The sequence below is a fragment of the Phaseolus vulgaris genome, chromosome 1 (genome assembly GCF_000499845.2).
Source record: "Phaseolus vulgaris cultivar G19833 chromosome 1, P. vulgaris v2.0, whole genome shotgun sequence".
Taxonomy (NCBI): Eukaryota; Viridiplantae; Streptophyta; class Magnoliopsida; order Fabales; family Fabaceae; genus Phaseolus; species Phaseolus vulgaris.
In genome coordinates this window covers 7,759,201-7,770,966 of record NC_023759.2, presented here as the reverse complement: position 1 = coordinate 7,770,966, position 11,766 = coordinate 7,759,201, and the positions used below count along the sequence as shown (strand labels likewise).

The 11,766-nt window shown below is 32.5% G+C and overlaps 1 protein-coding gene across 2 annotated transcripts; it reads right to left on the bottom strand.

Moving 5' to 3' along the window:
• Positions 1-2,914: 2,914 nt before the first annotated feature.
• On the bottom strand, positions 2,915-10,449 carry LOC137813447 (auxin efflux carrier component 6). 2 transcript variants are annotated; one of them, XM_068615702.1, is made up of 7 exons: positions 9,705-10,449; positions 8,604-9,178; positions 6,169-6,352; positions 5,302-5,387; positions 4,554-4,711; positions 4,268-4,344; positions 2,915-3,496 (listed from the first exon to the last, which is right to left on the bottom strand). In XM_068615702.1, exons 1-7 carry the CDS (start codon positions 10,133-10,135, stop codon positions 3,430-3,432), a joined length of 1,578 nt encoding a protein of 525 aa, XP_068471803.1. In that variant the 5' UTR covers positions 10,136-10,449; the 3' UTR covers positions 2,915-3,429. The 2 variants fall into 2 exon arrangements, with proteins under 2 accessions (XP_068471803.1, XP_068471804.1); XM_068615703.1 differs by lacking the exon at positions 4,554-4,711 and having other exon boundaries at positions 9,705-10,245.
• Between the last annotated feature and the right edge of the window lie 1,317 nt (positions 10,450-11,766).

Below are 11,766 nucleotides of genomic sequence, written 5' to 3'. Positions count from 1 at the left end.
AGAACAATGACCATTAGGATTATCACCTCCACAAAATCACACCTGATAGGTATATTCTGACTTTGAGATGAGTGCATCGCATGCAACTTTTGGGGTAGTTTGGCCATCTGTGTGGTCAGTTGCTCAATCTGCTGTGTCAGAATCTTATTTTGAGCCAACAATGCATGTGCAGTTTTCAATTCCAATAATCCCCTCTTTTGATGACCTTGTCTGACATGTTGAGCTTGATAATCAGTTGTGGCCAAAGCCTCAATAATTCTTGTTGCTTGTTCTACATCAACAACCATCATGTGCCACTAGCTGCGGCATCTAGGAGCATCTTCGTATCAGATTTGAGACCATTAATGAATATGCTCAGTTGGGCAATGTCTTCAAACCCATGATTTGGGCATCTTCTCAGCATCATCTTGACTCTCTCCCATGTCTCACAAAAAGATTCCTATACTCCTTGTCTGAACATAGAAATTCCAGACTTAGCTTTAATATAACGAGAAATTAGAAAAAAATCTATGTAGAAATTTTTTCTCCACATTTTTGTTAACATATGGGTTTTGGTCTAGTCCCCCGTATTTTTGTTTTTTTTTTCTTTTCTTTTTTAATTTGTTTAATATTACTTTTTTCATGTGATGGTAAATGATTGTTGTTACTTGAGGTGTCAGCCTAGCTGAGATCTTAAAATGCCTAACATGAAAGCTTTTATTTAAAAAAAAAAAAAAATCTCCACATCCTTCCATCTGGTTAAGCTCTGATTAGGATGTGATTTAAGCAACTCCTTCGCCTTCCCTGCCAAAGAAAAAGGAAACAAACACATATACACATTCTCAATATTAGCTTATTGAAAACCCATTGTCCCTACCAATTCATAAAATGTAGCCAAGTGTGTATGGGGATCCTCATGGTCCATCACTGTGAATTGATTGATACTAATGAGGGTGAGGAACGCTGGCTTCATCTCTAAGGCCCTATTAGTAGTAGGTATAACAATGCTAGAAAAGTGTCTAGCCCTTGTTGTATGGCGTAGTCTACAAGAGTTCTCCTAGGAAGTGGTGCTTTTGTTATCTTCTTGAAAAAGGTGATTAGAAAAAGAAGTTGTTGAAGAGTCTTCTCTAATATCTTCTTGATTCTTGTTTGACTTTAATTTTTGCTTTCTTCTAGCTACATTCTCAATTTCTGCTTCAAATAGCAATTGGTCTTTTGGAATCCGACCTCTCAATATCATATAAAAGCAAATAATGCAATGGTTAGCAAGAAAAATTCACAAGCAGTAACCGAAAATTTGTATTATATATATATATATATATCAAGTGAACTGACTAGTATTTGTGCTATTTAAATTAGCTTAACCTCTCAGCCTCTCGACTATGTCACTACAAGAAAATCATTAAATAAAAATTAATTTTAGAGACAAAAAATAATTAGTTGTTATAGTAACTAAATTAGAGACCATTTTAGATACTAAAAAAATTTTGGTTTCTAAATTAATTTTTATTATTGATAAATAGTTTCTAAATTTGTATCTAATTAGCTACCAAGGTTTTAACTACCAATTATTTAGATTCTAAATTTGGTAGCAAAAACCTTGGTAGCTAATTAGATACCAATTTAGAAACTACTTATCAATAATAGAAACAAATTTAGAAACCAATAAATTTTTTAGTCTTTAAAATGGTCTCTAATTTAGTCACTATATCAACTAATTATTTTTAGTCTCTAAAATTAGTTTCTATTTAATGATTTTCTTGTAGTATGTATTTACCCAACACCCAAAGTTTAACTCAAGGTTTTGACTTGACGACTTATCGAATGTTGATTAAGATAGCCTTCATGGTATTGACCAAAAATAATTTAAGATTAGCATGACAAAGCCAAAACCAATCTAAATTATTTATGTTAATAAGAAATAACTTGCACTAACAAGGTTTGGGCCTAGTAGTAAAAATACTATAAGTAATAGGCCCAATAAGACCAACAAAGCCCAATATCCAACTATATAAATAGGGAACCTTATGAACAAGTAGGTAGAATCATTTATGACACATTTAAGACTGAACTTAACTTAATTATCGGAGAGCATGTACAAGTACACCTCCCCTCACCCGTGAAGTCGTGAGATCGTGAACACAAGTTGAAGTAAACCTGAATACTAGAAAGTCTAGTAATAGTAGAGTTTTAGTGAACAACAGTTAAAGACTTAAAGAAGAAGTGGTTATTGTCATCTCGAAATAAGCCCTCTAACAACATCAAGTGTGATACTCAATTATTAAGACGGGTGTGAATATTCATAAAAATGTATTTTTTCTACCCACAATCAGTCCGATGTTATTCATATATCATTGGATTTTTCATTTTTCTAAATTGAAATGGGATTTCATCCACCCTAAAATCTTATTTCCATATCAGATTAAGCGGTTCTTGAACAGGTCTTGCTTGGTCTTGGATTATTGACCAGCTATAAAATTGTATTAATTTGTATAACAACGCACTGCTATTTGCTTATGCTACTTGAGAAATACTTGTGTAAGTATAACACTGCTTCAGATACTAGCGAAAGAAGTTTTGCAGTCTACTTTCTTAGCAAGAGCATAATTAATTATATGCATTGCTCTTTCCCCCACAAAACAAAGAAACTATGATGTGAAGGCTTATGCCAGAAGAAATCCTATAGGATTAGAAGCATTCAATTTTATATCCATTTTTAATAATTTGTTGGAAAAGACACGCGTTTGGGGTTATAATAAGTAATAACCTTATTTTGTTCCTGTTGTATGCTACGCCTCAACCCCAACCCCACCCCTTCTTCCATTAAAAGAGAATAAAAAGTGCTTTTGAAAGCCTTGATTCTACTGTGGTAAGGCCTTGTTTCGCATACAATCAATTACTATATTCTCATTGGTTTGATATATTGAAGACAAAATCATAAATCACCTTGGAGTGCCATAAATCTGGCAAAATGTCACCTTCCAACTTTTATGTGGCGAAGGAGGGGTCAACATTTGTTCCCACAAGCTTTTCCAACCTCCAACAAGAAAGCAAGTTTCCTACCTTAATAATTGGTCATGATAATATTTATTTCCCTTTCGGCTACCACTAATCTATGTAGCAGGGCATGTCGAGAACTATAAATCCTAGCTACAACTGTGTCATCTCTATCACACCTCTGCACTACGGACAACCATAACACTTGTGTCTTTTCAAAAGTTTGGCTTACCAAAGTCAACCTTCTACGCAGGTAGTTGTCTACAATAATGGACACTATTCGTATATAATTTTGGTCGGTGATGACAGAATTATGGTGAAGCATGGAAGCTTTCCATTATATATATCTATATATATTACCCCACCTAGTCAAGTAGGGTTATTATAGTTTGGATCATACTTTTCTTCAATGCACTGATTCTTCTCTGAGGTTGTAACTTCTCTTCTTTCCCTTCATAAGCCAAGAAATATGTAATATAAGAGAGTTATTGGTAAGGAAACCAGCATGCCAAAGATAACCCTGCAAAAGAAAAAAGACAGCAAATGTTAATTGAAAGTTAACAGTAACTTGACTTAGTTTGACCTAAAGGGTCATTAGAAAGGTAATCTACATATGTTGGTGGGGTTAAAAGTCTTACTAGATCAAGTTTTGCAATAGAGCATTCTCTAGGTTTTCAGTAGCAAGAAAACTCTTGGTGTACTAATGATTACCTACTAACAAGGTAAAAGAGGGTTCTCGAAAATGGTTTTAAGGTTAAAACTTTGAGGGAAACTCGTCATGAAAAGGCAAATGCATTTACAATCACAATTAACACACATAATTATGTATGTCCAAATTATGCATGCCCTGGTTGTTAGGGACAATATGTCTGATAGATTCGGCATCCTATCCTAGCTAAAGCCGCATAATAATCAACTTATTATGTGGGCCATGTTAACATTCAATACTCTTTGCTTAGTCTTCCCATCATTTCATTTTCTGAGTACTTTATCCTCCAATCAACCTTCTAAAATGAGTATTACCCCACTCTCACACAACTATCACCTTGATGTTGTATCATTAAACTATTTTGGGACCTGACTTCTAATTAAGAAAGTGAAAAGCATATTCTTAACACAAAATCCAATTTAGCCAACAACGACAGCATGACAACAAGCAGCATTGGAATTGTATATATCTTAAACAGTAGTTTTTCATTTCAGTTTGTAACTTTTTCAATGTATTAAGATGCTAAACACATTGAATCAAGTCCAAATAAAGATGTCTCATAAGCAAAAACTCGTAGCTTACCCTGTGCTCAAAATATCAGGATGCAGTCCATATTCTCTGGCAAATACAAATGGCACTATCCCCTGTGGAAGAGCAGCCTGGAAGCACAGATTGAGGGAAATTTAGAAACATAAGTACAGCAATTTCAGCTATTGGTCTAACTGTAACAGGATATATTAAATTTTGCCTTTAGCAGCATTTATGACCCTAGAAGCATAAACCTATTATTCTGGTGTATATGAGGTACAATTTCCATGTGGTGCGTGCAGATGTGAAGTCATTCCACATATATGTATAGTCCAAATACCTGTACAATGGCAGTGTGAAGTATGTCATGTCTTAGTCCAATGGCAATGGAAGATGCAGACATCACAAGAGGCCCACACAGGAAGCGAATGACCATGCCCATAACTGCCCTTTTAGTACCACAGGCTATGATACGGGGCTGAAGGGCCATGAAAAGCCCTGCACATTTGGCAATGTGTATCTGTCACTCTTTCCATAAATTAATATATCACTCCAAAATTTGTACTCATCTTCACAGTATCAACTCGCCTTCATTTTACATGTTCCATTTTCCCTCCAACATCATGTGCTATCGGGGCATATCACATTTATTTTATTTAGTTGCCAAAAACACCCTAGTACACGACAACTCATGTGTTTAACTTGTCTCTCCTCTTAATTTTTTTTTGTCTTCCTCTCCAACTTCTTCACATTAGGTTAGGAGATTTGTGAATATATATAAAAAGAAACCCCATGTGTGTACCTCTCTCTTGTTCTCTTTCTTTATAGAAAAATTATCATGTAATGCAGATACACTGATTGAGGCCATAGGCAAAATGGTGATTATATACTACTTCGACATTTTCATACCAATTATAATAGGGTTACCTAAGGTCGTTAAATTTTTATATTTCATATAAAAAAACTATTTTTTAAACTACCCTTTATCATATTATTCAAAATGGTATCTAGATTTGAACTTTTAATATATAATATATGCAGGGTGTAAATTATTATAATTAATGATGTTTATGTATGTAATGTAATACCTAAGCTAAACATAGCCATCCCAAGGCCGGCATCTGAGACGATTTTGACTGATGATTTGATGAGACTTGGCATTTCCATATTCCATCTGTAAATCACATCATTAAATGTATGAAAGTTACATGCCTGCTAACTAATTACACATGCATAAAAGGTTTTTGAATATGAAATTTTACCAAGAGAGAAATAGTTTAGTTTAAAGTGAAGAAAGTTGGTTGAAAATGAATGAAAAAGAAGAAAAAATAAAATAGAAAATGAAATTGCGTGAATGAAATGAAGGAGACTGGAATGAGAAAAAATAATAACAAAAGTGTGAATGTGTGTTTCATTTGAAATAAGAAAAAAAAAAGTGAATATTGCTATGATATCCTTGTTATAACATTATTTTAATTTAAAAATAAAAACAAATTTCTTTCATGATTTTTGAAAGATGGGTGCATAATTAATTAGGACATGTTCATTATTGTAAAGCTTTTAATCGAAGTAGTTTACTTTTAGATAATCTAGAGTATGGTTGGTTCCTAATTAATTATCTAAACATACTTAAAATTATATAAACATATTTAATTAAAGGATAACTATATTTTATGACTACTTAACCCATTATTGCGTAGGTCATTTGAGACTACATATTGATATTAGGGAAATATATTCATTATTCATAATTTTCAATGTAACCTTATAAAAATAAATGAAGGTGAATTTGAAAAACAAGTGTTTTTATGAACCATAATGAATTACGTGATAAATATTAATAAATAAAAATATTTTTTGTTGACTTAATTTTCATGAAACTGTCTATTTTTATTTGTTTATATTTTAGATTAGTATTAACTAGTTTGAGGTAAAGAGGTTTGTGTATGACTTACTTGAAAGAGATTAAAGACCAAAGAAGTCCTAATACACTAGAATATGTATTAGGATTTCGGGAAAGTTTTCTTCCCACTACAACCAGTATAAGCCTCATCATGACAAAGGCATGTGGCATTTTCTGGTCTGCAGCATCCCCCGGCATTGGGACTTTGGTGCTGTCTCTGAAGCTCATCTCTTTATCTGTCAAAAATAATTACACATAATCACAAACAAATTTATTCCAGTTGAGTAGATAGAAGGAAAGGTAAAAAGAAAATGAAAATTTAGGTGGCTATGATATGATTCGGTGTTATCATTTGGAACACTGTACACCGTTTTCACCACCAATTAGGGAATCATACTACTTCTATCATCATTACACACGTGCTCTCTTCCAAATCATGCCTACTCTCAATTAAGCTTCTCACTAAGCAAAGTGCCGAATTTATGCATATAGCTAAGTAATTCTATAATGCTTTGACCACTTCTTCTTTTTTATATTTTCTCACTTTAGAGATGGCGTGAGAGGGTACGAGGGACCACCTGTCTGGTGCATCAGGATCTAAACTCAAATTATGAACCCATCCTGTTATCTCCTTTTTCAGAGTTTAATATGCATAGTCATTTCTCACGTGCATACTTTACAGTTTATCATGGAGATAACCAAAACCATTATTTGCTTCAACAATTACCAAAGTTCTTCGAATAATTATTTCGCAAAGGAAACCACTTAGACCTTAACAATGCAGGTTTCTCTTCAACAAAACACCCATGTTTAACCTAAATTGTTTCACTCTGTTTCATTCACATTTGCTTTGTTTTCTTAGCCATGGCTTCTACATTGGAAAGAGAAAATTGTCATTATTTTTCTCCTCCTTCCTCTTTGGCTCTGTAGTCTAAAATTTCCAGTTACCGACACATGCACATTGTGCTAAACACAAAATAAATAAATAAATAAATTTATGGTACAATATTTAATAGTGAGTAAAGTTAAATGAAATTATTATTCCATTCCATTCCATCATACACACATATTATATATATATATATAGATAGATATATTAGAATAAACCATATTTATCCCTAAGGTAAAATAATTACAGATCAACCAATTAAATATTGTTATGTAATATAATTTTTTGAATTTTGTTTATCTATCTTAAAAAATCATTATAACAGATATCATTGAGTTTCGCATTATATATATATATATATATATATATATATATATATATATCATTAATATTTTATTGTTTTTATTGTATTTTTTCCAACATTTTCCTATTTACTCCTATAACCAATAAAAAAGAAAAGAGAAAGAAAAGAGAGATGTTAATAAAGGAAATTTTAATAAAGACACTTCCCATCAACAATTTATATACGAGAAGAGAAAAATGTCAAACAGAAAACTAATAAATACTAAAAATAATGCGAGAAGAAGAGAAAAAAGGAATATTAAAATAGTTTTAGTTAAATAATTGTAAATATATATAGTTTTTCATTGTATTGGGTTTCATCCAAAAGTAAAATAGTTGAACAAATTTATGAAAAAAAAAAATGAAAGTTAAGAAATTGCGAGCAGGACATGAGCAATGAATTGGTGAAAGTACGACAAAGACCATAGCTGAGGAGGGTCGGGGACAAAACGTACGCACAGTGGCTGAAAAGGTCGCATGGGCATGCGCAAGCTCAACCTACAACAACCAGGGTTTCATAATTCTGATTTAGATGCCAAACAGCACACTGCCATTAAAATGACATGTCTTTCCTCTCATTCACGGCATAACGACACCATTCATTCACGGGGACCGTTGCTATTTCTATCTACTCTTTTAAACTTTAATTTTTACTCCCCACCCACACACTATCATCACCCACTAATATTTTTCATTTTTTCAACTAAACAATCATGTGTTTTACACTCACCCAGACCATAACTATATGTTAGTGCACAACATTAGTGTTTTAGTGCAAAACTTCAAATTCTATTCTATTTTTTTACTTAGACAACTACACTATCACAATTCTTAAATTTTAGAAATATGATATGGAGCCACAGAAAAATACAAAAAGTTTGAAAAATAAACGGAACAAGAATTGTGGAGAAGTATTCTCTAGATGAATGAGCAATAAACTAAAGAAATGAAGAAAGAAAAAACTTCTCATAAGCTGAGATATAATATTTGTCATAAAAAAGAGGGAAAAAGTAATAATATTATAAGCAAGTCATAAGGAAAATGAAAAAGAAATATATTATTAAATGATTAATAGTATAAAATTTATGCATCGTAATAAGATTTCTAGTTTGAAAAATGTTAATTGTACATAATCTTTTAGTTCTTTGATCTAATTTAATAGTTTTAGAAAAAATTAACTAATAATAAAACATGTTTTAGATAAAGGATAAACCTTGACCAAAAAATAAAAAACTCCCTCTCACACATACACGTACCTGAGAGAGTGATATCCTTGCAACCTTGTGTCTCTTCTCCTCTACCGTATTTCCCCGGCGACTCCCACACAACCCTGGCCACCGGGGATGACTGGAGGCACAGTCTTCCTGCGGCGACCGGCGAACGCCCCCAGACGGGGGTGCCGGCCTCCATCTCGTTGAAGTTGGAGGCCCGCGGCGTGGGCTGCAGCGAGTACGCGTCCGAGGAGGCGTAGCCAGAGAGGTAGGGGCTGGCGCCGGCGGGGTGATCGCCGTCGTGCAGGTGCAGGGGCGTGTTGATGGAGAAAATGTCGGCGTTGGAGAGGTTGGAGGGTCGCGGAGTGAGGACGGCGGCGTTGCCGATGGAGGAGCTGGACTCCGGCACCGACGAAACGGATCGCCGGATCCGCACCCGGATCCGCCCGAGGTCATCGGTCTCTGACTCCGTCCGCAGCGGCATGTCGTGGCCGTCCAGCGATATAACGTCGCCGTCCACCTCGAATCTCGTGATAGACGCCGCCGCTTGTCCCGGAAACTGCCTCTGGATCAAAAGCGTCGCAGCTCTGTACTCGAACAAAAACAGAAGTAGAGTATACCTGAAGCAAAACACCATTGACCCACACGTGTGTTCAGTCAAATTGAAAAAAAAAAAGCAAAATTAGTTAATCACGAAAGATGAAAAAAAAAGGCCATTTATAATAAATACTACTTGAATGCAAAATTAAATGAACACTTTTAAAAACAAGCTCAAATAAACATTCATTAATCTTGATTATGCATTTGCATTTGCATTATTCCTGTATACAGAGATGTCAGTAATATAAGTTGTTAATAAAAACAATTATTAAAATTTGTTATCATTAATAGAAATCAATAATATTATTGATATTTAGTTAACAATTAAAATTAGTTTATGAGTTACTCTACCAAATATTAATCATCCAAAACTAATATATTGTAGTATTTACCATTAAAAAAGTAATAATCTAACTATTTATTTGTTGAAAAAACATGAATAAATAATGTAATTGGAAGTAAAGAAAGAAAGAAAGGTGATAAATAATGTGAGTTATTTTGGAGTTGACAGTGAAGAAGAAAGAAGAGGTTGGGTTAGTTGGTTACCATATGATGCATTGGAGGACGACGAGTTGCACCATGAGGGACTGAGTGAAGTCGCCGTACATGACTTGGAGGAGGGGAATGCCCATGACGAGGGTGTTGGGAAGGGTGGCGAGGGAGAAGAGAGTGATGAGCCACTCCAGGGAGCCTTTTGCGAACAAAATGGCCCAAAGCGAGAGGAAGAGAAGCACCAGGAGCTTCGAGAGTGTGTCCGCGATGATGAACCTCGTGTTCATCTGGTACGGGTTGTTCATCGAAATGAAGTGGAAGGAGAGGACCGGAACGGCGAAAACCGCCACGAACCGGTTTATGCCGGAACACTGCTCCGGGGTGAACATCTTGCACCATTTCACCGAACCGTACGCCACCAGCATTGCGAAGTACAGCGGCACCATGGCGCACATCACCTTGTACAAATCCTCTCCCGTGATCATCTTCAGAGAGAATAATAATGGCGCGATTTATATTATAAACTATGAAGTGGTTTTGTTGCTGTTGTTGTTGTGATGTTTTGGAATCATGTGAATTTGAGTGGTGAAAGAGTGAGGGGAATGAAGATAGAGGGGTTTTAATTTATAGGGGTGTTGATGGACCGGTTTGCCCTTCTCTAAAGGGGTGATTTACTTGGAAGGTATTGTGGGCAGTGGTGAGGAGTGTCTGTGGTTGTTAGGGTTAATGATTGGCATAAGTCAGGGGAGAGAGAGAGAGAGAGAGTACTGATCTCATGCTTTCTTTGTTGATCTTCTTCAAAGAAACTGAGCAGAGACCAACGGATTTATATACCGAGTGATGTCATTTTTAGCCACTCAATTTTCATATTTTAAATAAATTTAATTAAGTCTTAAATTTTTCATAAATTTTAATATTCTTAATTGAGCTTTTAATAACTTGGTTTGTTTTTTATTATTTAAATTTTTATATTTTTTAATTATTTTTCTTTCATTTAATTTTATTTGTTATTTTATCTATAATTTTGTTTTATTTGCCTTCACCTACTAAGAAAGGTGAGGTTTTATATTTTTGGATGACTTGTATATCATTACCATTTATATAAATAATAGTGAAAGTCTCTTATTATCCAATATACTCTCAATAAAATAAAAGTTATTTTTGTTATTTTATATTAATTATAATGTTATTTTATATTAATCATAAAAACTTCATTTCGTAAATATAAATAAGTAAAATGATAAAGCAAAATAATAATCTAGTTAATATTAAATTAACCGAAAAATTAAATTATATAAATACTTTTTATTTAATAATAAGATCGATAATAAGGAGTTTGTTCCTTAAAACACGTAAAATTGTTCAAAATTAGTTCCTGAAAAATGTGGTCACTAACAATGACCAAATTAATGATTAAAAATTATTTTTACGATATAGTGACCAAAATAACGATTACATTTTAGTTACAAAAAATCGTTCGTATATTTTTTTCTTCCAATTTTCACTTATATTAACATTATTGAATAATATAATATTAATAAATTAATATTATTACAATACTAATATTAATATTAATATCAATAATAATAATAATATTAATATTAATATTAATAAATATATTAATAATAATAATAATGTTAGAATTAATAATAATACTAAATATAATAATAATAATATCAATAATATTAATATTAATAATAGTAGTATTAATAATAATTAAAATAATTTAAATTTTAATAATAATATTATTATTAATGATATTATTATTAATATTAAAAATAATAGTAATAATAACATAATAATAATCATAATTTAATCATTAAATGTTTTTGGCCTAGTGATTACATGTTATTGTACTTAATATAGACGAATTTCAACTATTTTTTGTAGAATTAAACAATAATCAGTTAATTACAAAATTAAATTTTGAAATTAATAGATTATCAATAAATATTATTGAAATTATCTTTCAATTATATTTATACTTTATTTGATTAAAAAGTTAAAGAATAATTTGTGAGTGATTTAATACATATAATAAATTTTAAAATTATAAAATAATATATATATATATAATAATTAATTAATTTATATTATTATAAACTAATTCTAATTA